Source organism: Enhydra lutris, unplaced genomic scaffold, assembly GCF_002288905.1.
Source record: "Enhydra lutris kenyoni isolate GAN:26980312 unplaced genomic scaffold, ASM228890v2 scaffoldscaffold23, whole genome shotgun sequence".
NCBI lineage: Eukaryota > Metazoa > Chordata > Mammalia > Carnivora > Mustelidae > Enhydra > Enhydra lutris.
The window spans coordinates 1,969,728-1,996,591 of NW_019154107.1; the positions used below are offsets into that span (position 1 = coordinate 1,969,728).

The window sequence follows — 26,864 nt, forward strand, 5'->3', positions numbered from 1 at the left end:
AGTGCACAAGAATACATGTAATGAGATGAGACTCTGGGGCACCATGGTAGGGAACGGCATATTTTGCAAGTGAAGGGAGGTGAATTCCGGGGCTCGGCGGGAGGACTGTACCAGACAGCTTCTGACCAGGCTCCCAGTGAGCCCCCCCACTCTAGTATCCAGGCCCCTATGTCATCCCCTTTCCCTTGAGTGTGAGCTAGACCTAGTGACTTGCTTCTTACAAAGAGCATATGACAGAAGTGATAGAACATCACTTCCAAGATTAGATTACAAGCGGACTCTGGCTTCCAACTCTCTAGCTGTCACTTGTTTGCTCTTACTTTGAAAACCAGCTGCCATATTCTGAACTCTTATGAAAGGGCAGATCTTTAGAGAGAGAAAGTAGATTAGTGGTTAGCGAGGGGTGGGCACGGGGAATAACCAAATAATCATGAGGGCTATTACCGGGGGGTCATAAAAGGTTATAAAACTGGATTATGGTGATGGTTACATATCTTCGCAGATTTATAAAATATCACTAAATTGTATACCTAAAATGGGTGAAAATTTTATGGTATGTAAATCATATCTTAATAAAGAAGTTCTCAAAAAATCTAAAGGAAAAAAATCTTAAGAAAGCTAGTACTATAATAAATAAATAAAATCCTACTAAATCAGAGATAATGATCTCCTCTGTCATACGGGTAAGACTCAACAGATTATTAACACTGAGCAACAGAACCCTAACATGTACTTAATGAAGAGTTAGAAAAATACTGGTGATCTCTATACATATAGATACATGTGAGGAGAATGGAGTATACAAAAATGAAAAATTTAAAACTGCAATCTTACCAAGTGAGGTTTCTGAATAAATTTTCTAAAATTTGACTTTAAAAAATCCGTAGGTTTTTGGAATTCGTCAGCATGAGTACTCTTCAACCTCGAAAAACTGGAGGGCTGATCATTCCTAATAAAATGAAAGAGACAAAGTTAAGAATATTTTATTAGTCTACCTTTACCCAACAAGTGAAAAAGAGAAATCAAATTGCCCCCTTCAGAGACAATTAAAGCAGCACAACAGTGAAAACAAACAAACAAACAAACAACAAACCTCAAAGATCTATCACTACTAAAATTACAGACGAAATGACAGTTACCAGGGCTAAAACCTTCGTTTTTTCAACAAACATTTTTTAGCTAAGTTGAAAATCAGCAATAGGGGGAAACAAGGTTTGGACCAGGGTTCTCGATCTGGGGTCCAAGGACAGGTTTCCTGGGGGCTGTAACCCCTGAAACCAGCCGTGGAATGCGTGTTTTCTGAGGGAAGATCGTCACTGCTCTTGAGACTTTGGCAGCACTGGGCCACCCACCTTGCTGACAGACTCTTTTTAATGAAAGCACCAAAGAATGGCTCAGGCTCCCTCACTGGTAGAGCTGAGGCCTCTCTCATTGCTGGGCCATGGGAGCAAAGGATAGGTCCCCTCTCCTGTCGTCACAATGTCCAGAGGCCACCAAGTCCTCTTCTCAGGCAGCCGGACCTGGGAGGGAAGGTCCTTTCTTGGGCTTCTCTTCCAAGGAAGAGGGGCCTCATTTTCACAGCCCTGGGGCAGTCCTCTCCCTGTCACACCCCACATCTCCCCACAACGTTCCTCTGACCCTTCCTGCTCTGTGGTGAACAAACTGCTCGCCGCCTCCGCTCTGCCTCAATCCCTTCCATGGGTCCCCCACTGACATCAGGGTAAAATCCACACTCCTCATCATGACCTTCAAGGCCCTTCCCGCTCTGGCCCTTGCTGTGTCACTGGTCGCTCTGTTCCCACCTCCCCCATACGCACACTGGGCATTGGAAACATTTAGCCCTTCGCAGTTCCCGACACACACAATCTCTCCTGCCTCCTCCAGTTCACGTGAGCAATCCCTTCTATTATAATTTCCTTCCACGTAGATCAATTTCAAGATTTAGTTCCAACTGCACTGTTCCAGGGTCCTCGGAGGTGGACTAGATATCCCTGCTACGTGCACACGAAGCATTCGAAAGCCTTCACGCATACCACGCACGTTCATAAATGCTGGTGCACCTGCCTGTCTTAGCCAGCAAGCTGTGATCCCCACAGGAGGCCCTGTGGGTGGTTCATTTTGTGGCCCCAGTTTTGACCCCCCAAACCTGACATGGAATACTAATCAGAGTATTATGAAATGTTAAAAACTCTCATGTTCTGGCAAAATGCTCATGATATGATAGTAAGTCAAAAGAATAGGGTGCAAAGCTCTATTTGGAGGATAATTTAAAAAAAATTTTCGTGAGGGTGCCTGGCTGGCTCAACTGGTAAGAGCAATTGACTCTTGATCTCGGGGTCATGGTTTGAGCCCCACATTGTGTGTGGAGCCTACTTAAAAAAAATTTTTTTTTATTTTTCTTTTTTTAAAAGATTTTATTTATTTGCTTGAGAGAGAGTGAGAGAGAGCATGAGAGCGGCGTGAGCGGGTAGAGGGAGAAGCAGACTCCCCTCTGAGCAGGGAGCCTGATGCAGGACTGGATCCTGGGACTCCAGGATCATGACTTGGGCTGAAGGCAGCCGCTTGGCTGACGCAGTCACCCAGGCGCCCAAGATTTTTTATTTTTAAGTAATCTCTACACCCAATGCGGGGCCCGAACTCACAACCATGAGACCAAGAGTCACATGCCAGCCAGGTGCCCCAAGGATAATTTTAATTATCTAAGATATACTACATGTGTGCCCAGAAAAAATAAATGACAGGAAATGTATTAACAGTGGCCATCTCTGACTCATGAAATTAAGAATGCCTTATATTCTTATTTTATACCTTATTATATACTTCTAAATGTTTGCCATTAGAATATACTACAACTTTTTAAGTAAAACAATGGACTTTTAAAAATCCTCTTTGCAAAGCATTTATCTGGATAATGGAGTAATGTCCAGAATATATAAAGAACTTACATCTCAATAATAAAAATAAAATAATCCAATTTAAAACATGGGCAAAGGATTTAGAAAGGTATTTCTCCAAAGAAGACACACAAAAGGGACATGAAAAGATGCCAACATCATTAGCCATTAGAGATATGCAAATCAAAACCACAATGCAATAACATTTTATACCTACTAAGATAGCTATGATCAAAAAGATGATGCCATCAATGTCCCTGACAGCATTATTTACAGTAGCCAGAAGATGGAAACAAAGTAAATGTCCATCAACAGAAAAATAGATAAATGTAGTATATACAATGGAATATTATTCAGCCTTATGAAGGAGTGAAATTTTTTTTTTATTTGACAGACAGAGATCACAAGTAGGCAGAGAGGCAGGCAGAGAGAGGAGGTGGAAGCAGGCTCCCCGCTGAGCAGAGAGCCTGATGTGGGGCTCGATCCCAGGACCCCGGGATCATGACCTGAGCTGAAGGCAGAGGCTTAACCCACTGAGCCACCCAGGAGCCCCGAAGGAGTGAAATTTTTAAAAAAAATGAAATTCTGACACATGACACAACATGGATGAAAGCATTATTCTATGCAAAATAAGCCAGAAACAAATGGACAATTAATATATGATTCCACTTATATATATGAGGTACCTAGAATAGGCAAATTCACAGAGATAGAAAGAATAGAGGTTATCAGGGGCTGAGAGTAAAGGGAATGGGGAGTTACTCTTTACATGATACAGAGCTTCTGTTTGAGAAGATGAAAAAACTGTGGAAGTGCACAGTGTGAACGGCTGCACAACACTGTCGATGTACTTCAAGCCAATGCATCGCACATTTAAAAATGGTTAAAATGGCAAAATTTATTATATGTACATTTTGCCATAATTAAAAAATGTAAACCGTCTGATAGATCTATGACCAGGCAAAAGAGTGTCCAAGTTAAAGAAACGATTTCTCAGCCTCCTTGCAGCTAGGTATGGCCATGAGACTAAATTTTGACCAAAGTTGCTGGAGCTGCTTGCATGAATTCCATGAAGTCTTTAATGACAGGCTAGAATATGGACATGATGGCCAAGGCACAAACACCCCTCCTGGGCCATGAGGCAGACACCACATGCAGAAGATATCTGAGGAGCAAGTCTACCCTACCTACCATGCTCTGACTTCCTGACTGTAATCTTTCTCTACATGAGAAAGAAATGATTTTTCTTTTGCTCTTATAGTCAATTCTCTACCCAGCAACCAGGGTGAATCTTTTAAAATTTAAATGAGATTATATTTCTTCTTGGGTTAGAACTCAAAATGTTTTATAATCTCACCCAGAGTAAACTACAAAGTCATCATGTCCTCCAAGGTTCTTTGCAATCTGGCCTTATCTACCCACTCTCTTCCTTTCCCACTGTGTTACAATCTTAAGGGTCTGCTTTCTAGTCCTGAAATAAGCACGATTCTGCCTGAGGGTCTTTCCCTTTAGTTTCTCTCTTAAAATACTATCCCCTAAAAAACCTTACCACTAACTCCCTCACTTAATTCACATCCCTGCTCAATTAAAAAAAAAAATCCTAAGTGCATTCCATAACTACCTTAATAAAATCACACCACACATATCACTCTTGTCCTATTAAGCTTCCTCTTTTGCCTTACTTTCACCTATCACCCACCAACATGTATTTATTTATTTTCTCCTACCATTAAATTGTAAGCTCAACGAGGACAAGGACTTGGTGTATACCTTTTCAATGGACGTTTTCTATGCCCTGTGTAGCTAGAAGGAAAGTCTCAGCAGTCTGATGTCCTCCCGAAGTCTACTGATTTTATTTTGAAGCTGCTTTATCCCCCACACACCATACCTATATATACAGAACAACACCTTGGTAACACTGTATGGAACTTAGTAAGAGTGGATACAAGAGGCAGAAAGAGTGGGTCAGGAGAAGACATGAGGATATTAGAATAAGAGATTGGTCAGAAGTGGGTGGGGGGGAGAATAGGGTCTCTGAGACTAGACAGAATGTCCCAGCATTAGGTTTGCTTGGGAAAGATTACCTTATGTATTAGGGAATAAATATTAATCAAAACTTAAATGCATTACAGTGTAAGTATCCTCTGTCCTATGTATTCCTTTGCAAAGTCTTCATTCATTCAACAGCTCTGAACTGAGCTCAAGGCAGTGGGAATACAACGGTGGGCAAACACACACAGAGTTTGCATATAACTATTTGAGGAAAGAAAAGATCATACAGGTGGGAAATTGCTACATCCTGTGATTTATGATTTCATATTTCTTTTCTTCTGAATTTCTACAGAAATCTAAATGCTGACTTGATTAAATAGGTTTATGCAAAAACAGTAATGAGATCAATTTCATAGATTGAATTTCTAAGACAAAAGGATAAAATCAACAGTTTTTTCTTATTTTAAGAAGGAAATAGAATTAGGATAAAGTTAAAGGTTTTACATAAGAGACTCTTAATCTCACAAAACAAACTGAGGGTTGCTGGGGGGAGGGGGGAGGGGGGAGGGAGAGGGTGGCTGGGTTATGGATATTGGGGAGGGTATGTGTTATGGTGAGTGCTGTGAAGTGTGTAAACCTGGTGATTCACAGACCCGTACTCCTGGGGCTAATAATACATTATATGTTAATTTAAAAAAAGAGGAAGAAAAAGTTAAAGGTTTTAAATGATTTTTTTCTCTGAATCTTTTTTTTTTTTTAAAGATGAACAATAGCAAATACTTGTGAGGATGTGAAGAAACTGACCCGTTCATACACTGCTGATGGGGATGTAAAATGAGGCAGCCACTGTGGAAAACTGTCTGGTAGTTCATCAAGAAGTTGAATACAGAGCTATCACAGGACCCAGCAATTCCAACCCCAGGTATGTACCCAAGATAGATGAAAACATATGTCCACACAGAAACTTACGCATGAATATTCACGGCACCAAAATTCACCATAGCCAAAAAGCGGAAAGAACCCAAACACCCACCAACTGGTGAGGGGATAGACAAAATGTGGTTATCCATACAATGGAATATTATTCAGCCATAAAAGGAATATTCATGCTACAACACGCAGCAATGTTGAAAACAATATGCTACATGAAAGCAGTCAGCCACAAAAGACCTCATATCATACGAATGCATTTATATGAAACGTCCAGAATAGGAAATCCCTAGAGACAGAAAGTAGGTGAGTGGTTGCCAGGGGCTGAGGGAAGGGAGAAATAGGGAATGACAACAGGTTACGGGGTTACAGGACTTCTCTGTGGAGTGTTGAAAATGTCCTGCCATTAAACAGTGGTGACAGATGCACAACTTTGTGAATATACTAAAAACCAGTAAATTCACTCTGAAAGGATAAATTTTGTGATCAGTAGTATCTCAATTAAAACAAATCCTCATGCCACAGCAGCTGTCCAATACCAATAAAACAGTCCAACACGCCCAGCAAAAGGCCCTGCAGAGAGCCATCTTGGCGTGCTACACGCCATCCTCAAAGCGAACACTAATAATACTTAACGCTGACCGGCCTCTCTGCCCCCTTATACCCAACACGTTAGTTAATCTTCACCACCACCAGGAGGTAAGAATGCTTCTCATCTGTGTTTGATGTAGGAGGAAATAAAGGCGAAATAACTTGCCTCGGATCAGTCACCAAGCTAGCTGTCTACAGAGCCACGTGTTGAACTGAGGTGCAACTCCAGGGCTCAAGCCCTTTCTCACCTCAAAGGGTAGAGATATATTCTGAAGCATTACATGGTTTTTTATAAAATGCTGATTATCTTAGATCTGGTTTGAAAATCCTCTTTCTTGGCACACTGAGTTTCTTATACTTGCTGAGTTAAGAACAGCATGAGAGAGAGCTTATGTCACTGAAGAGCATAGTCATGCCGTGTCCCATCAGGAAGCCGGAGACTTGCTCCCACCAAGGAACAAGATTTTAACTATTTTATTTTCAGTTGTTTATATGCCTGAACACACGGTTTTGCTATCTTTTAATGAGTTCCAAACTTATTATCAGCAGCAAGTCCAGTTTTGAACAAGCTCCGTGTATTGTGACTCAGACCTAGTTAGCCGCAGACCTGATTTAAGTCTACTCAGTTATCTTAGTAATTCAATTTTAAGGAATATGGGAAGAGAATTAGCACTGGTCCTTCCTATTCACACACCCCTGCTTTCTGAGAGACCCAAAGAGTCTGAAGAACTTTGGGCGTATCTGAAATTTTGTCCTATTCAACTATACCTCATAATCATACGGGGTCCCAGAGTTGCCATGAATCCCACATAGTTTTTAGAACTAGAGATAAACGGAGGCCAATCTAGTAATACTCAGAGCCCCTAAAAGAAGTACAGAGTTGGGAAAGAAAAACAAGGATCTACTGATACTCAGTTTGCCACGCATGCCTTAAGTACTTTGCCTGTGCCAGCTCATTTAATATTTCTAACCTGTCCACATTATAAATTGGTTCTTCTCACTTTATAGAGGAAAATGCTCCCAAAATGAAAGCGAGTTTGCCCATGAGCAAACAGCTTGTAAAATGGCAAGGTGGGATTTCCATTCCTGTTTCCTCCACATTTTCTACTACCCCTGCCTCTGCTTCATGGACAGACATCCATGAACAGTTCCAAAAGAGAACTGTATTGACCTCAGGTAATTCTGTAATATTCAAAAAGGACCAGAATCTAAAGGGCAGAATATGTTAGAGTTTCAATGAGGCTGAGTCAAACAGTCCATAAATTTGCAGGTCCTGGCACCTGCTGATCATCAAAAAGCTGTTACACTCTTTTCTAGAATTACAAAGACCTCAAATACTCACCTACCCCTGTGTTTCTGTTGTTTCAATCAAACAGCATATGATGATCCCTGAATAACTTTGAAACATTTTAATAGATTTCACTTAAACATATAAAATGGATTTGAAGGATTAAATCCCTACACTAAAATGAAAATCATCACACACAAAAATTGAAAAATATGCTAAAACCAAAAGCTCCCTGATAATAGGATGTTTTTCATCTACTGATTACCTCTCTGCAGCACTAGCTATGTGAAAAATGTGCTCATCTTCATTCTGTAACCGTTCTTTTCTCCTTCTTTCAATGTCATGTCGTAGATCATTTGGATCTATTATTTTGACCAGAGTCTGAGGAATTTTGACAGAAGACAAACCATTCACATTACTGTTAGTTGCACAAAGACCATATCTAATAAGAACCTTAAGTAAAAGTCCTAAATAAGTTACCTTGTATTCACCCTCCTAATGGTAGTGTAAATCGATTAAAATATTTTGAGACACAATTGACAATGCACAGACAGAAAAATTCATAACAATGAACCAGGAATCCTACCTGTGGGACTCTATCCCAAAGAAATGGCTATCTCCCCAAATATATTCAAAGTGCTAGATTTAAAATCATCAAAAAATGAAAGCAACTTAAATGTAAAATAAACTTACAGGAGAAGGGAAGAATGATTTCATGGGAAATTTAAGTCAAAGTAATAACGCACAAACATTTGAATTATGGATTAATATAGGCTATGTGGAAGTCAATGTGAAAAAAATAACTACTGAGAAAAGTTAATTAAAATTTAAAAAGCTTCAATCATAAAAAGTCATGGGGAACTCAGAGATTTTACTTAAAGCAACATTATTAAGTAAAAAGCAAAAAGCATCTGAAACTAATATACTATGATAGCAGCTATGATAAAAATGCCAGAGGTAAGACTACAATAAAAGATGATCAAATGATATTTTGTGTTAAGTGGTTGACTTAGAGGTGATTTTTCAAATTTCCTATGAGTTGATTACAGTTTTTTGATAAATAGATATTTTCTGAAAATAGCACCTATTCAATAAACCAACCTACCTCTGTAAGTTTAATAAAAATTGTAACCATTCACAAGTGAAAAAATTACTTACATATTCTATCAGAAACGTATTAAAATCGTTCCGCTACAAAAACATTTCACTCTCAGTGAATAAATTAGCAGTTCTTTGAGAACTTGATATACTTCTAAAATGAGAGCCAGTTTTCTTGCCCCTCCCTGGCTAGTCCACAGAGTTTTTCTAATTAGCAAAGAAATGGGGGGAAGGTGCGGGTTGAGGAAGTGTTGGGTGGGCATACAGAGCATGGCAATACACAAAAATCAGTGTTATTTCCATTATTTCGCTAGTTCAGATTCCACAGAACTTTTCATACATTCTACAGTAAACAGAAGGGCAGTATCAAATTAAACTATGTTCTCCTGTATTCATCCACATACAATTTAAAAAAATATTCCACATGACTGCTTGGGAAAAACATAGGTATCAAACATACTTTCCGCAAGCTTTACAATAGTGTGACGTTTTAGAATGAATATTAAATGCTGTAACTTTATGTCAATTTCACAAAGCTGTTACCCTTAGGGACTGTCTCTCTTAGGGAATATTTTTGTCTTTTGTCAGTGTTCTCTCTGCAACCTGGCCAGTAACTAGAACCTTTGGAGAGCTTTGTAAATTTCAGCTCCCCTTTTTTAAAAAATCTCTATTACCAGTTCGCTTTTCCATCAATATGCCAACAACGTGAAACTCTTTCAGCAAAAATTGTATTCACTTACCTGTTCTGGTTCATATACCATAGTTTGTTTATTCTGAAGCTCAGCCAAAGACATATCTATTCTCCTAAAATAATAAAGGCATATTACAATTAAATAATTATGTTATACACTGATACCTTGATTCCATTACTAGAGAATGGAATTCGAAATAAAGTTGGTGTGTCTTGGAGGAAGCAAAAGAAACCTGCCACCAGGTGGGTTTTCATCTACACGGCAGTATCCCAGGACACACATATCCTGTGAACAACATCACAGTGACACCTCAGTGGTTCTCAAATCGCTAGTCTGTGTAACCTTAAACTTTGCTCCGGTGATCTACTGCATTCTAACATTGATTCAGCTCAGCTCACGAGACAGGGCACACCACCTGCTCGGCCAGGTGCCAGCAGAAGAAGACATAGGTTTTCATCCGGCTGCCCTCAGAACAGCCATTTCTGACCACATGAAGCAACCCATGATTTCAATGGCTCGACAATTGTCTTTCATCCTTCCAGTGATAACTTCAGTAGGCAATTACTATAGACACAGCAGAATCAAAGTTAGGTAGGTAAAGATTGTCAAAGTCCTACACATTTAAACAATGCTACTCAATGGATTTAACACAACCTATTCCATCAAAGTACACTGGCCCAGTACCAGCCTGGGTTAGTCCTGGCTTTTAGGTAGGAAAAGAGTCCTAGAGTCTACAGCAAGCCCACAAGGCAGCACCTTCCCAAATCTTTCTGAGACTTATTCCCAAGAATTAAATGGGCATACAATAATCAATCATTACCTGTGAATTTCTGGATCTGAATTCAATTTAATTTCATTTACATCTGCAGCTTGTATATCTCGCATTTTTGAAAAACGCTCATGCAGAGTAAGGTCAGATGATGGAAAATAATTTGCTGAAAAAGGAAACAAAGAGTTTTATCTCAGTGTAAAACTGACTCTGCTTAAAAGATTATATATAAGCACAGGAATAAGGGATTGTTAAAAAATGTCCAATCTCTTTTCTCTTGGAAATAAGTGGGACCTAAACTTATTCCACAGACTAATTTATAGCGCTCATATGCCTTCCCAAGCCTAAGCAACAGTAAAAAATGCCTGACTTATGAACACAAGGCTTCTGTTCCTATTTGACCTGCCCGCTTATTTGCTGGGGGAAAAGCTCTCTCAAAGCGAGGACCTTTCTTCTCCCAGGTAAGACCTTAGTATACTGGGAAGTAAAGATGGTACAGAGTTTTATAGTTCACCCAGAGGAAAAAAATAAAAACAACCCTGAAACATCAGAACAATTCTCAACAAATGCTAAATGTTGTTTACATATCACAGAAGGAGTCCTACTGCCATTGTACTTGAATTAACATTAACTGAAGTTGGTGAAGACATTATGAAACAGCTATGCTACAAGGGTTTTAACAGGATAGAGAGAAAGATAATACACTTGACCCATCAGAATGCTACTTAAGCAGTCCTTTTCTCTAACTTACTGTTCCTGTTCTGGGACAATCGCCTGGATTTTTCTGCAATATCACCTCCCTTTCTGCCAAGAATCACACTTCTTTGGGTGAGAGGGGCTGGAACTGAGAAAGGTGAACTGTTTCAGACAAACTGCATACTTGAAAGTAAATATGTGCCTTAGTTTGAGGGATTCAGAGAAAATAATCTGTTTTTAAAATATGTTGATGAAGGTAAAAATAAAATCAGTGCAAATATCCAGTAAGAAACAGAAAATAAAAATTTTGAAATTCTTGAAGGTCTCCAGTTTATTATACCCATGATTGCTTTATTATGCAGCATCAATGAAGAAAGTTGTTCTACGTGACTGAATTTTCCAATTAATGGAAATTGGCCAGAAGCTAAAACAAAACAATTTAATGCAAATATTTAAAGTATTTGTGATGCAACTCCCTGATGCCATAAAGTATAAGCAAATCAAACCGGACTCTTTCGTCAATCACTTCATGCTCACCCTTATGGCACAAGGTCTCAGCAACGCCCTCAGGGGACTTTAAGAATATCACCACAATACCTAGACTCCCAGAGTTCTTGTCAAGTTTCATATACGGTGTTTGTTGCTTCCTCCTTCCTGTTTGGTTATCAGTTATTGTTTCTTGCAACTCTCAGTAGTCCTGTGTCTTGTCGCAGCCAACCTCTCCCTTTCTGACTTTCAATTTGTAATCTACTATGAGTTGAAGTACCAGGTTATTGGAACAACACATGAAGAACGAGGCTTGAATTAATACCTTACACTCTCTATAACAGATTTCCTTATTAATGACCTAATTTATAATGAAATATTAGTATTACTATATCACAGATATTTACCTATATCTTGTGAAAAATCAGTACATTATTTTTGTGTTATCCCTAATGTATGTGCAAAATATACCAACCTTTAACTTGATGGATTATAGTTATGATTTCCTGAGCAAATTCTCCTGTAGGTTTGTTTTCAGTATTCTGAGTTGAGTCAAGATGTTCAAACACTGGATGAAAGTTCTCACTTTTCCTGCCAACAGCAACCAAATCATGTGACATCTGTCTCTCTGTGGAATAGCTAGAAGCAACCCTAGAATAATTTGTAAATGTTTAACTAAATTTGAAACTATTTTACTGAGAAAAGAACTTAATAAAATTAACCAAGATAGCTATAAAACTAAAAAGATGTTTATCTTTTCTTATAGTTACGGCACTAAACTGTACGCCATAGAACATGTGCAATAATGCGCAGGAGGAAACAGCCTTCGACCCGGGGTTTGCGCTCTCCTTTTCAAATCAGAGATCATTAAATATTTGCCACTTTAGTAATAAAATCCTCCAAATTCTAAGTTAAACAATTTTTACCTCCAAAAATACACCAAGGCATCAAAGGTCAATATGCAAAAAATAATCAGTTAGATTATTTTTACTCCCAAATGTCCGTAAAATTGTAAATCCAGCAAGTTTATACTATCTTGAAGTACTACCACACTTTAAAGGCTGGTATCAAACACAGTAACTTTTTTGACTTCATAAAAATCCTTATACCTCTATATCAGCAATGAAAAACTCAGTATTTTGAAATCAAACTCTGTTGAGATTAATCACTTACAAAATCTCACTAATCTGTCAGCAAATAGTCTTAGATGTTCGCAAAGTTAAGATCGTTAGAACCAATTAGTGTCCACCCTAAATGTATCCTTAAAGAAATGCTACCATTTCTTACACAACCCCAGCTGTGCTGCTACTCTAATGCTTCCTGAATCTTTATAACTTGTGTTAAAAGCTCTCTTGACCTTTAGGAATCATCATGAAGTCATGATTATGACATACAGCTAACAGTTGCCGAGGGCCTACTGCGAGCGAAACACAGGGGCTCAGAACTCGTTTGCAAACATTACCTCATTTCATCTTCACAGTAGCCTATGGGGAAGGTGCTACGACACTGGGACAAGGGCTGTCTTGGTTGTTTTGCTTTTACATCCCAGAAGCTGAGCGTCTGTATGAACATAATCTTTCCAAGTGTCATAACGGGAAACTATACCTTATTCCAAGAAAGCTGCTCTTGCTTAAAACTACTCTTAAATTCCTTGTCTGCAGGCAGATTATGTGTCACAGAAGAAACTGTCTCATTATTTTATATTTATACCTCATTTTGGACCCAAAATGGCACTAACTAGCTTTCAGCCATCTTACTCCTCTGCATTTAACTCTAAATAGCTTTTCCCTCTTCCCAAAACTCATGTTCACTACCCAAAGAACTGAGATTTACAAGTGCTGGGGTTCTTCATGAGTATGTTACAGACTCTGAAGATAAACCCCCAAGAGAGCCCTGAAATGTGTTTTGAGTGACAGCAGCACCCCTGGAATAAAGAACAAGTATGAATCAGGTGGATACACACCCGGGTGCGGGTGCGCAGGCGCACAGATTCACTGACTACGTCGCTTAACAGCCATATATTTAACACTGCTCCAGGGTGAAGAGGAGCTTACAGATATTCTTTAAACTTTTGAATTCTCTAATGAGACAGTCTTACGTGCCCATTTTAACTTATCAGAGGCAAGGCTTCCATATGACTTCCTATGCTCCCTGCTTTCAAACCGACGCTGTCGAGACAACTCCCTGCCGAAGCAGAAACCCCGGAAAGTGACTGTGCAGCAGCGTGATGCCACTACTGTGGCTTCCCTGATTCGTCAGAAGGACTTCCAGTAGAAGGAAGACTCCTTCCCCTTCTTTCCCCCTGATTTGCTCCAAGCTTCCCACTGTGTATCCTGTAACTTGCTGAGAGACATTCATTGATAAACACTGGAAGCTACAACGGCCCCGGGACAACCTCCATTAACAAGAATGACAAATACTGTGTTTAACGGTACAAGAAGCCTGTTCCGTACCAAAAAAAAAAAAAAAAAAAAAAAAATTACTTTTAAAAACATTTTATAGGAGAAAAAGAAGATGTTCAAATAGAGCTACAGAAATGATCTGTCCATAAGGGGAAATCAGTTGATAATATTTTGTACTGCAGTCTCAGTTTCTCCCAAGAGGAAACTAGTTGATAAAGGTTTCCGGTTTTCTACCAGGTAATTATTAAAATTTGCTTGTCATTTATTCCAAGTTAATTACTGGTATAACTCTTATACCCATTCCATGCCCAACCCTCAATCCCCAGGAGCACTATGGTATAGTTTATAGCTACGCTTAATCCCGGAAATTTTAGTGTTTACAGTTCCTGTCCATTCATCCTGGAGTTTCTCCTTGCAAGATTTTTAATTAAAAAATGTTAAAACTGTGACTTCCCAGGAAATACTAAAATTGTATCACCTGAAATTTTAGTCTTTTCAAGACTATTATGATGGCTTTGCTATAAGAAAAGGCTTCTTGAAACTGGAGAACGCAAAATGTTCTAGGTATTTATATTTGTACATTTAATCACCTCTTGGTTCACATTTTCCTTTTTACAATTTCCTAAGACAGGTATTGAGTAACAAGTTATTAATTTCAAGAAATACTTCCAATACAAGTAGGTAAGCTGAAAAGACTAAATGTTCTCATTTGGGATGCATTTTAGACAGTTTTAAAAATTAAAATATAGCCAAACACCTGTATTCTAGTACTATTTCTAATACTGGTCTAACAAAATTTTCCAGGTTCCTCTCTTCCCGCCTCCAACTCCACCTGTTTGGGTTTTTTTTCCCTAAGGATATTTTCCCTGACGTTCTCACTGAATGTTGTGCATACTAACTAGGAAAACAAAAAAGCCACATTACATCTTAATTTCCTCTTATTCACAGTTAAGGTCTACCAAAAAAACCCCAACTGCATGGAAAAAACAATTACAAAAAGCCCAACAACAACCCAATCTAAAGGATGATCCCCGCCCTCTGGAAGCTTATCGTAGGTAACAGAATCCACGTGACACAGGCCAAGTGCTCCTTTCTCAGTCTTCTCCCAAGAACTGACATTCTGTCCCCCGCCTCCCATAGTTCACAGAGCTCTCCCAGTTATCCGTTTGCTCCTGTCTTCCTGAGAAGACACTTAGCATTTCTGGGGCTGAGGGTAAAGGGTCGGGGAGACTGCCTTTCCTCTGATTCAGCATCTTTTTTCACAAAAGTCCCATAACTGGCCTCCCCAACCCCAGTGCCCTTCCAAGCCATCTCACAGAAAGCAAGCAGCAGCCGGAACGGAGCTTCCTGCCATCTCTCATCAGCTAATCCTGTCAAGTCAGGCGGCCTCTGTGGCAGTCTCAGTTTCACAGCCTCCCGTCCCTCTATTCCCTTTCACTGACCCCTTGAAGCACACCTCAAAGTTCCTGTGTGTGTTGCCTGCCTTTGTTAACCTATAAATATAAAATGTCTTTCATTTCATCTCCACGTGTTTAAAATCTTGGAAGCCTAGCTCACGTGTCCACAACTCCTGAAAGGAGCCTTCCCGGAGTCCCCCAGCTTGGGATCCTCTGAGCCCCACTTTGTGTATCACTCAGTGCGCCACCGTATCGCAAAGATCGCCCTCTTGTCTCTTGGACCAGAGGAGGACAAACAGACTCCTATGCCAGTCGGCAGGCCCAGGGTACCCTAACAGGCTGTCTCACACAAGGTTAAGTCTTCAAAAAAGTACCTGCTGAATGAATAAATGATAAATGGAAAAGAACTTGGACAATTTGTAATGAGAGTTTCAGCTAAAAAGATGACAGACTTCAAAATTCTAATTGAGGCCAATTCAACTGTGTTTTTTAAACTTTCTTGGCTCACTTTTATTTTAAAATTGTAACTTTATTTAGACCAATTTAAATTTTAAATATTTCATTTTTTATGATATGAAATCTCAAATATATACAAAAGTTCAGAAAATCCTATGATGAGCTTGTCAACTCAGCCTTAACAGTTACCGACACATGCCGATGGAAGCAAAGTTGTAAGGCCAGGAGGAACTGCAAGTTAATTTGGGCCCAAAAACGCCCGGCCAGGTGGTCTGCCTGATGTCAGAGCTGCTCAGGAAGCCAGTGGAAGACAAAAACTTACATACCCCAACCCGAAACAGAATGTTCACTAAGAGAAGCTAGGGTGAAAAATAAAAATGAAAGGGAAGCTACTCTCAATTGATTTTTTATTTTTAAAAAACGTATTTTTAAAAGCGTCTATTTTAAAAACGTATATTAGAAATACCATGGGGAAGGGGCGCCTGGGTGGCTCAGTGGGTTAAGCCGCTGCCTTCGGCTCAGGTCGTGATCTCAGGGTCCTGGGATCGAGCCCCGCATCGGGCTCCCTGCTCAGCAGGAAGCCTGCTTCCCTTCCTCTCTCTCTGCCTGCCTCTCTGCCTACTTGTGATCTCTCTCTGTCAAAAAAGAAAATAAAATTAAAAAAAAAAAAAAAAAAGAAATACCATGGGGGAAAACCTTAGCTTTTTGTGATACAAAACAGTGAGGTAGCGGGTTTGTATTATCACAAAAGCATCTCCACCCACAGCTTATCATAAGTAGGTAAAACTTGTGTCACTGGGTTACCTTCCTTCAACCCTTGCTATGTTTTTCACATTGTTCCCCAACCTGTGCAGCACCCCCTTCCTTAGAGCATGAGGGCTCCAATGTCTTCTCGGTCCTATCATCCACCTCATCCCCCTTGAGAATGGGGAAAGACCTGATGGGGGTAGGAAGGTCCTTCCTTTTTCTCTTCTGGGGTTGGCGGTTGGGAAATAAAAGGATTATATGCAAATGTGACTGATAAACTCAGTTGAACATCAACTTTGCCAGCCAACCTTCCCATCCTACACCTAGTACTAGCGGCCAGGGAGGTCAAAGGAGCCTCAGGTCCATCCACAGCAGCTTATTCTCCTTCAGGGCCAGCAATCCGCGCCCCCCCCTCCACCCCCACCCCACCGCCCTGCTCCTCCCTCTCACTTCCTTACTAGCCTGACCAAGGTTCAGTCTCTCACCTAATCGCCCAACATTAAACCAAAACCGAAACTCCCTTCATCTGCCCCAAGACTCCACTTAGTCCACAACAGTGTTTGGAGTTCATAATAGCATTCGTAGAATCTTTCATATTACAACTTCCTAACTTACATTCTGAAACATGTAATTATGACTCATATGTAATGTCTACCTCTGATAATGCAGTTTCTGACAAAGTGGGTCACTAGAATATAGCCTTTGTTAAAAGAATTATTAACAATGCAGTGAACATTTGAGCAAGTGTCTACCTACTGCTGTTCTAGATACAAAATGGAATCTAGAAAAATCACTAGCCTAATCACCTATGACTTCAACTACATTGATAAGTGGAAGAACATACATTGACGTGTGACCAAAGCTAAGAAAGTAAATGAATGCATCAAACAACCATCTCAGCCTTCCAAAAAATGGATAAACCCTCTAGATTTTAACCAATGAATAAACCCCTCTCCACTCCATGATTATTTTAATCTTTTCAAGCAGAGGAAAATCTAAGTTATATCAATAGTTGAGCACATGACTATTGAGGGCATTAACTGTCTTTGTTTTATGGATACTTGATGAGTCTATACATAAGTAAATCCAGCCCCACAAAACTCTTCCACAACTTAACTGTTCACCAATAAATAATTATCATCAGAGAGAACGATTGTGTTGACTATGCTTTATCACACTGACAGGATGCATATATTTATAAAGTTATTTATTCTTCAGGTCTTTGAAAAGGAAGGATTTGCAGTGTTAGCTCTGCTATACAAGCCATCCTACAGGTCCTTGTCAGGTAATTCAGACATGTGCTGACAGGTCATGAACGTCACAAAATTATGATTTATAAATTCAAAAGAAAAGATACAGTAGCTTCAATTTTGGGAAGCTCATTTTTGTGATACATGATGAAAAGCAAGCTTCCATTTCTTCTTCTAATTATAAAATTAACTGTTCAATATTTCTAAGGAGGTCTATTAAAGTGAAATTCCTCAAAATTGGTATTTCTAGTATTCTTTAAAAGTGTTAAGCCAATTTATTAATTCTCTTTTAAGTTAAAGAATTAAATTAATTAATTCTTTTTTAACATCATTATTAAATATGGGGGTATCATTACTTCTATTAAAAAATTCAAGACTGGGACGCCTGGGTGGCTCAGTTTGGTTAAACATCTGCCTTCGGCTCATGTCACAATCCCAGGGTCCTGGGATCGAGTCCTGCATAGCGCTCCCTGCTCAGCAGGAAGCCTGCTTCTCCCTCTGCCTGCTCTGCCTGCTGCTCCCCCTGCTTGTGCTCTGTCTCTGACAAATAAATAAATAAAATGTTAAAAAATAAAAAATAAATAAATGAAAATAAAAATAAAAAATTCAAGATTTTTGTGATTTGATGCAATATTGCCTCCAAAGGAAAAAAACCTATAAACAAAAATGAAATACTGAAGTATTTAAAGGGGAGTGTACTGATATCTACAATTCACTCTGAAATGTATGGAAAAAATAGGATGGAATGACTGATGGATGACAGAAATGTATTATGAAAGTAGACTAAAATGTTAATTGTAGACGCTCAGTGGTGGGTATATAGAATTTACTGCCCAGTTCTTTCCATTTTTCTGTGTGTTTGAAAATTTTCATAGTGTAATGTTGGAAAGAAAAAAGCTTGAGGTAACATCCTTAAAGTTGATGCTTACAGCGGTTTTTGTGCGCTTAAGGTAAAGAACTAGTAGGAAATATAATAGTACAAAATGATTTAAGACTTATATGAAATGGGATACAAAATTATGAATATAGTATTATGATAACCATGTAAAAATATACACAGAAAAATAACAAAAGGAGCTGTACTAAAATAATAAAACTGTCCTAAGAGAGTAGAATTATGGGTGATTTCCTCCCTTTATTTGTCCAACTTTCTATAATGTAATCATATTTATAAGTGCTTTCTGTGCACATATAAATATACATATGTATATTTTATATTTTTGTAAGTACAATGATCATAAGGGAGGGAGACGGCCATATCTAACTTTAAGAAAAGGAACAAAATATATTTGTTTAAAAAAGAGAGAGAGACTGTGGGTTCACCTCCCTCCCTGTCACATCCCGACCTAAATATTGTTTCATTTTATTTTTGACTGCAATACAAGTATGAATGAACATAAATGCACCAAATCAGCATGGCCCACCACTTTTTTATTCACATACTGGTAGTGTCTTAAGGTAATGAACAGACTTAGCTGACAAGACCAACTGCAGGGCCTTGTTATTTCCAGAATCCATAAACAGAGGTAATATGCATAATGGAACAAAGCACACAAGCCACAGTAGCAAAATATAACCTACTGTTGGGTGGTCTGTTTTTTCTTAAAGGATCATTAAGAGCTAAAGCGAATGTCTTATAAATAGGCCTCTTTCTAGACTCTAGCCTAATTTCCTCTACCTAGGAAAACCTAGTTGGCTGAGCCCCAAATGTTTTGAGATGGCAGCAAGAACCACGTTAGGTCACCTGCCTCCTTGAGCCGCAGGTGCTCTGACTTACACAAGCGGGTTCTTCTCTCAAGGCCTTGCTTTCCTCCTCTATAAAATCAGGGCCAGTGAACGGCCCTTCCAAATCAAAAATTCTCTGGATATGAGGCGACAGGGAAAACAGGCTCTGGGAAACTGAGTAAGAAATAGGTCTCCTTGAACTCCACCCAGGTATCCCTGGCTATGGAAAATCTAGGAGCATAAAAACACATAAATTCATGAAGACAAACAACTCCATAGAGCGCCCTGCACCCAAAAAGTATCTTGAGATACGATGCGGAAACCAGCAGACATGAGATCACTCTGTATTACTAAGCGTGGGATTTATCCTCATCACAGGGCTTCTGTGAAAAATCCAGGCAATCCCTTCCTGCTCAATGGAATCTAAATACACTGTTAACTCCATTTTCAAAGCTTCAAACAAAGGTGGTGGAAACAGATATTTTTCTTAAACAGCGCTAAGAAAAAACAAAAACAATACCTGGATGTATCTAGTGATTTCTTCACATCTATTTTAACAGTAAGAGATTTCTTCCTAAGACTGGCGGATGAAGGTTTCACATTGGAAAGTTTACTTTTATCAAGTTGGTTACTGGAAGAGTTGCTCTCTTTTCTGCCATCCCCTTCTTTCTTTGCTTTCTCCTTCCGTTTGTCACTGCAGGGTCTCAGGCCAACATCACTTTTACTTGAATGCGTAGAGGCAGTGCAGTCAGCGCAGTCTTTCTTAGATGGTTTGGAAGGTTCTTTCACTTGCCCACCTTCAGTCTCTCTCCCTCTTCCAGCATTAAAACAAATGGACTGTCTATTTTCAGGGCCTTTTTGAGAACTGGACTTTCTATCTTCCTCCTTAGAGTACTTCTGAATTCTTCCATCTGGAAAGTCCTGGTCCCCACTTGAGGTCTTACGGCGTTTGTGGCGATAGTCACAGGATACCTTGGCTGCTGAACTGGTCTCTGGCGGTTCCCTCTGAGCACGTCGATGAGTGTGCGGTCCAAGGTTCCGCTGCTCTTTCTTCTCTTGGTAAGATGGAAGAGAATGCCCGAACTTCCACTGAGGGCTCCTGGCAGCCTCTCTGTTTTCATACCTCTCCACATCTTTAGGTCTTTTTGATGTGTATCCATATTTTCTGAAATCACGATCCTCAGGATACCTGTGTTGACATAAAGCAGTTTACACTTGCACTAGAGAGAAGAAAGTGAGAATTTACATGTGTGGAATGTTGGGCAGCATGGCTTTAAATGCAGAACGCAGTGGCAAGTTAACTATAATCCCTCAAGCCAACTCATAGAGGCACAAGGTAGCAAAGAGGAATATACCATCTTTTGTTACAACTCTAGCCATCAACATGATTTACTCTAAAAATAAATACTTCATTACTACCAGCGGACCATAATTACATTACAGTGCTTTTTATCTTTTTAGACAAAAGCTTTTCAAGGTGGTTCTCTTCAACCATAAAGTAAACAGACTTTTGCACTTGAGGCTTTATACCAAATTACCCAGGTTTAATGTTTTCCTATACCTCTTCGGAAAAGAGCTCCTTTTCTCAAAGTCTTCAGAGCCTCTTCTCAGTGACTGAGAATAGTTTTCATCTTGTATCCTCTGGTGCCTCAACTCATCTTCGTGCCACTTTCCTTCAAACCGAGAAGAATCTGCTATTGACCTCGGAGGCGGTTTCCCTCCTTTTCCACTTCCTCTGACTCTGTAGTCATCAGGAATATACCTTCCTTCTCCTTTCTGGGAATAACAGTTCCTCGGGTACTCTTTGTAGGGTACATCTTCTGAGTATTTGGGCATATAGTGAGATCTTCTGTTACCATCCCCTCTTCCTGACAAGTATGCTCGGTAAGGCTTGTAAGTATAAACATTTTCTAAAGAGTCTCTTCTTAAATTTGGGGAAGGTGATCTGTGTTCATAAGATCTGTAATGCACATTTCCACGAGAAGGAATCCTCGGTTTACTCTGTCCATGTTTCTCACTGTCCATTCGCCAAGTGATGGGTCTTTTTGGATCCTTCCTATATTCACAGCTATAATGCCCATGAGAATGTCTTTGCTTGTAGTGTTCAGAATTTCTAGGTACTGGTGATAAAGACCTGTGTCAAGAAACAGAAAAGTTCAGTCCATTTAAAGACAATAAACAAAGTTTATCTTAATATGAACTACCTAAATAAGACATTTGCTTCCCATTGCTTCTTCCACTCATATCAAATTCATCCATTTGCTATATCTGTATTCTAAACTGTCCATCTGGGTGTCTGACTATTGCTCTGGCCAATTCAACAAGCATATTCTTTCCATCTGAGCTAACGTGTCCCATGTGCATACTGAAATGGGCTGAGGACACCCATCCTGCTGGAGGAGGACCCGCTTAGGTACACAGTAAGATCCATTTTGGAAGACTGCCCACAGCAAAGTCTGGGCAAAAGAACGAGTCAGCAAAAGCTTGTACTAGGTTCAACAGTCAGGGAAGAAACAAGCAACTGGAAGGCTAGATTCACACTGATAAATGTATAGTAGAGTCTCCGGGAAACTGAACATAACCTCTGAAATTAAATTAGATTCTAAGAGTTTACGAAACCAAAATAAATCCAAACTCAGACTCAAGACTGACCTCGCAGTTTCTGCAATTGATTGACTGTTCTTTCTACGGATGCTGTAACACGGAGCAAAAAACTACATATCTGGTGTGCGGAGTAGGAGGGGGAAGAAGGTATTAAGGCTTGAATTTCATACTTAGTTCCTCCATAAATACTACTAACACAGATAAATTGCTGTTCTTTCCCAGACCTGCTCCCTTACGTGTGCTGTTGCAATAGAGCTTACAGCTTCGGTGAATGTGGGCTTTAATGTAGCCACTGTGCTCCCCAGGAGCAGCACATTTTTTCTGCAAAGACCTTCCCTACTACCTCAGCATTGCCAACATCAAGACTTCATTCCCGCGGAGGAAGAAGGCGGCTCCTTATCCAGGGAAACTAGTCTGAGCTGCCTGGACTTCCAGAGCAAAGAGCACCACTATCTAGAATACAATCAAGTTCAATTTTGAACCTGGGGACCTTTCCTCCCATCTAACCTGTCCAATGTCCCCATCGCCTCCCTGAGGGCTTAATGTCTTCCAATCAACAAGGCAGCTCCCCTAGCGGCTTTCGTAACTGCCACCTTCAGAAGCTGCCAGGGAGCTGGAGCCACCATGAGTCAGACCCTTTCCATTCGGTGACACGTCTGTATCCTCCTGACGACAAAGGAGGCAGATTTATGCCCCTCGTGTTCACACTGGGATTTCTATACTAGACTTGGCAATATCTGCCTCTGGAGTCACCAAGTTAGACGTACTAGCAAGTGCACTATTTAGCTGACGAAGGAACTCTGTCTTCCAGCTGGCAGCACCTCATCACAAGAAGAAGCGAGCAGAGCCTCGGAGGACCTGCTGGAAGAGTGCATCTCTTCCATCACTAAGGAGAACAGCTGGCAGCCAGAGATAGAGCTCTTCCAGACCGGACGAAATACTCAATCTCTTACTTTAATCCTTACCTCATAATGAATACTGCTTCGTTATTATATTTCATATCAGGGGATTTATTTTTTTAAGGAGATTGCTAGAATGGTTACTATCATTTTCAATTCTCCTAAAGAAACAAAAGAGATCTGAGGAGTCTATTGGGAGACAATTCTCCACGGGTCTCTTGCCTTCTGCCCTGGTAGGCAGAAGTACTGATGGCTTCTGTGCCAAGACACCGCAGCGTGGGACGATGGAGACAGGGCCTCCCTCGGGAAAAGAGGGCCAATTTGTTTGCTATCCAGGCTACGTCTCCTCCAAGGCAAAGGCTAGGTGGGTTTGCTTGTCGCCCCGATGAGGCTTGGGCTCCTCGGCTGTGTGGACACCGCAGGGCTTCACTCTGCAACTCCCACCCTCGGGAGACTCGGGACTAAACACAGGAACGCGATGCTCAGGCTGCTCGCCGTACCACGAGTCATAAAGGTCTTTGTCTCTGACCCAGGACTGCCCTGTGGCAGGCTAATGTGTTAGCTTGCAAGTAACGTAAAATATCAGATACTTTACAGGTTTTGGCACAGAGTCCTGAGAAGGAATCTAGAAATCGGGCACTAAGGCTGGCAGGTCTTCTGTGCCCTTTCATCAGGGCCTATCACAAAAGGGTGAAACAAAACAACTTCTGTGATGGCCTCCATATTATACTCATTCATGTTGACATCCCCCTTTCTTCTTCAAGCTCCTTACTGTTACAACTTGATCTTGTGGATTACAAAATGAAAGTTGTTAAAGAAATGATTGACTCGTCATTGTAGAATAAGCACAATGGCCAAGTTGTATTAACATGAAAAGTTTTGGTCTGCTTTTTATATATGTAATTATGATCCTTTTTTAAGTCCTAGAATGTACTACTCACTTTCATAGCTCTGTGCCGTTGCTCCTGTTGCCCACCCCCCAAACTGGAATACTTCTGTCTTTTGTTTCTGCCTGTACAAATTCTGCCCATCCTAAATGATCAGCTAAAATTTCATCTTTTCTTTGAAGACTTTACTATCCCCTTTTTCCCTCCATAAAAGCAGAATTATCCCTTCTCTGTGGACTCAGAATATCCGTCCCAGTCAGTAGCACTGTGCTGAACCCACAGTATCATAGCTGACTGTGGTGCCAATCTCCCAGCCAGTCTGCATGCTTGCTGAGGCCCCAGAAGATGTCATGTTGCCTTTGCAGCCCCAGAACCTGGAGCATGTATGTAGTGAATACTGGTTGAACTGTTCCAATCTAACTATATGTATATCCTGTTGATACTGCCAACCAGGAAAGAAGAAAGTTGAACTACAACCGAGTTATTCAAAACTCTGTTATTCTGCTGTGAAGAAGAAATAGGTAACTCCTGATTTTCTAACTGCTGATTTTTCCAAAGATATTGATAATAAAAAAAAAAAACCACTCAGGAGTTCTAAACCACTTACTGATGCAAAAAAATGTAACACTCATAGATGTTTCTCACTCTCCCTTGCTGTGGCCATTGCATTTCTTTTTATTATGGATTAATTCAAGCTGCCAGCCATAATTAAAGAAAGCTGTCAGCTTTCAGAATCTAGAAAAACGACCTCTATCACTGCAAAGTACCTACTGTGAATAACCAGGTCTCATGAGCTTATTAAAATAGGTTCTTGGGGCGCCTGGGTGGCTCAGTGGGTTAAGCCTCTGCCTTCAGCTCAGGTCATGATCCCAGAGTCCTGGGATCAAGCCCCACATCGGGCTCTCTGCTCAGCGGGGAGCCTGCTTCCCTTCCTCTCTCTCTGCCTACTTGTGATCTCTCTCTGTCAAATAAATAAAATCTTAAAAAAAAATAGGTTCTTAACAGTACCAGTGAACTTGAAAGTCAAGGTACATCCCAAGTTTACTCTGCTAAACTAAGAATTGCTCACCTGTGTTTCCACCTGGGGGATCGAGAGCGTGACCGTGCCATCCTCTGACACTTGAGCCACCATCTGCTTTTACACTGCAAAGAAACACAGTATTAGCAAGTTTACAGAAACAGCCTGCGATCTGCTCCAAAAGCAGTGAATCCCACCAATAAAAAATTACTTAAGTTCTCTGTGACTCAGTTTCCTCATCTGTAAAATGGGGATGATAATAACAGAACCTACCTTATTGGAAAGTTGTGAGGAAAGAATGAAATCAGGGGTCAGCAACCTTGTCCTATAGAGGGCCAGAGAGCTGGCTTTGTGGGCCGGATCAGGTCTTTACCTCATCTCCTCCTCCTTCTTTTTTTTAAAAAACAACTCTTTAAAAATATTAAACCAGGGGTGCCTGGGTGGCTCCGTCATTAAGCCTCTGATTTTGGCTCAGGTCATGATCCCGGGGTCCTGGGATCGAGCCCCACGTCGGGCTCCCTGCTCAGCGGGAAGCCTGCATCTCCCTCTCCCACTCCCCCTGCTTGTGTTCCCTCTCTTGCTGTCTCTCTGTCAAATAAATAAATAAAAATCTTTAAAGAAAATTTAAAAAATTTAAACCATTCTTAGTTCAAGGACCACACAAAACAGGCCCCAAAAGCCAAACACACTGCAATGTGATGGCCCCTGAGCTTCGAGGAAGAGCACTCAGGATAGTGCCTGGCATGCAGCACCTGCTACGGAAGTGCTCCACAAAGAGGACATCCTCACCCCGAACTCCTCCATCTGAACCACCACGACCTGCCTGTCTTTCACCGTGTACAAAAATACTTCATATAATCACAGTCAAAATGTTCAGGGTTACTTGATGATACATCCTGCTTTTTAAATTGCTGGATAATAAGAGTTACAATACCTAATTATAGTACTAAATTGCTACCTAACTTTCACCGCGTATGTAAACCAAAACTTGATTAAGCATGATTAAACATTAAGTTTGGTTTTTATTTTTTTTTTTGGTAAAACAGATAATGTCAAATAAATACATTTTAAAAGTTATGTGAAGGGACGCCTGGGTGGCTCAGTTGGTTGGACGACTGCCTTCGGCTCAGGTCATGATCCCAGGGTCCCGGGATCGAGTCCTACATCGGGCTCCCAGCTCCATGGGGAGTCTGCTTCTCCCTCTGACCTTCTCCTCGCTCATGTTCTCTCTCACTGTCTCTCAAATAAATAAATAAAATCTTTAAAAAATAAATAAATAAATAAAAGTTATGTGAACCTGATTTTTAAAATAGTAAGTCTTGGGCGCCTGGGTGGCTCAGTCATCAGGTGTCTGCCTTCGGCTTGGGTCATGATCCCAGGGTCCTGGGATCAAGCCCTGCATTGGGCTCCCTGTTCAGAGGGAGGCCTGCTTCTCCCTCTCCCACACCACCTGCTTGTGCTCCCTCTGTCAAATAAATAAATAAAATCTTAATTAAAAAATAGTAAGTCTTTAAAAGAAGCTGATAGCTTTAGGAACCAAAATCTCTTAAACATGTGATTAGGGTATAATCTTTTATACTAGCTATTATTTACATTTTAGTAATCCTCCTTAGTTCTGTATTATAATTAAGTAGTTCCCCACTTATTGGCCCTAAACTACTGATGGCTTTCAAAATTATTGCCATGGATTCATGTGTAATACAGGGAGCCAGCATGCACAGACTGTGGAATAAGTACGTGTCTCATATATTATAACCTCTATTTTGCAAATTTCTGAAGACAGCATGGTCATTGTTAAAATACAAATGGGTTCTTGTAACTCTGTAGTTTTTCCATTGACTGATACAAAAAGCACAACTATTATTATGTGGACACTTGTTTAAAAAGGGAGTCCCCATAGTCAAACATCTGCAAACTACTGTTATAATGAATTTCAGAAGAAAGTAAAAGTATATAAGGCTAAAAGACTAGAACCACATCACTCACCAGGACACTCAATACAATTTATTTATTTAGACAGTGCCTCTTAACAAAAAGAAACTG

General features: G+C 40.2%; 1 protein-coding gene across 5 annotated transcripts in view; it reads right to left on the reverse strand.

Moving 5' to 3' along the window:
- Window positions 1-26,864, reverse strand: part of LOC111150415 (BCLAF1 and THRAP3 family member 3) — a 57,925-nt gene that overhangs the window by 16,218 nt on the left and 14,843 nt on the right. The window contains exons 2-10 of one of the 5 annotated variants that reach the window (XM_022507838.1): window positions 24,873-24,946; window positions 20,975-21,547; window positions 19,934-20,602; window positions 11,912-12,027; window positions 11,006-11,098; window positions 10,306-10,420; window positions 9,534-9,597; window positions 7,961-8,076; window positions 835-949 (exon numbers count right to left, since the gene is read on the reverse strand). In XM_022507838.1, coding sequence (XP_022363546.1) covers window positions 835-949; window positions 7,961-8,076; window positions 9,534-9,597; window positions 10,306-10,420; window positions 11,006-11,098; window positions 11,912-12,027; window positions 19,934-20,602; window positions 20,975-21,547; window positions 24,873-24,913 — 1,902 coding nt within the window. In that variant the 5' untranslated portion in view covers window positions 24,914-24,946. Of the gene's footprint in view, window positions 1-834; window positions 950-7,960; window positions 8,077-9,533; window positions 9,598-10,305; window positions 10,421-11,005; window positions 11,099-11,911; window positions 12,088-19,933; window positions 20,603-20,974; window positions 21,548-24,872; window positions 24,947-26,864 lie in introns of those variants that run through there. The other 4 variants (XM_022507837.1, XM_022507840.1, XM_022507839.1 and 1 more) reach the window with 4 other exon arrangements.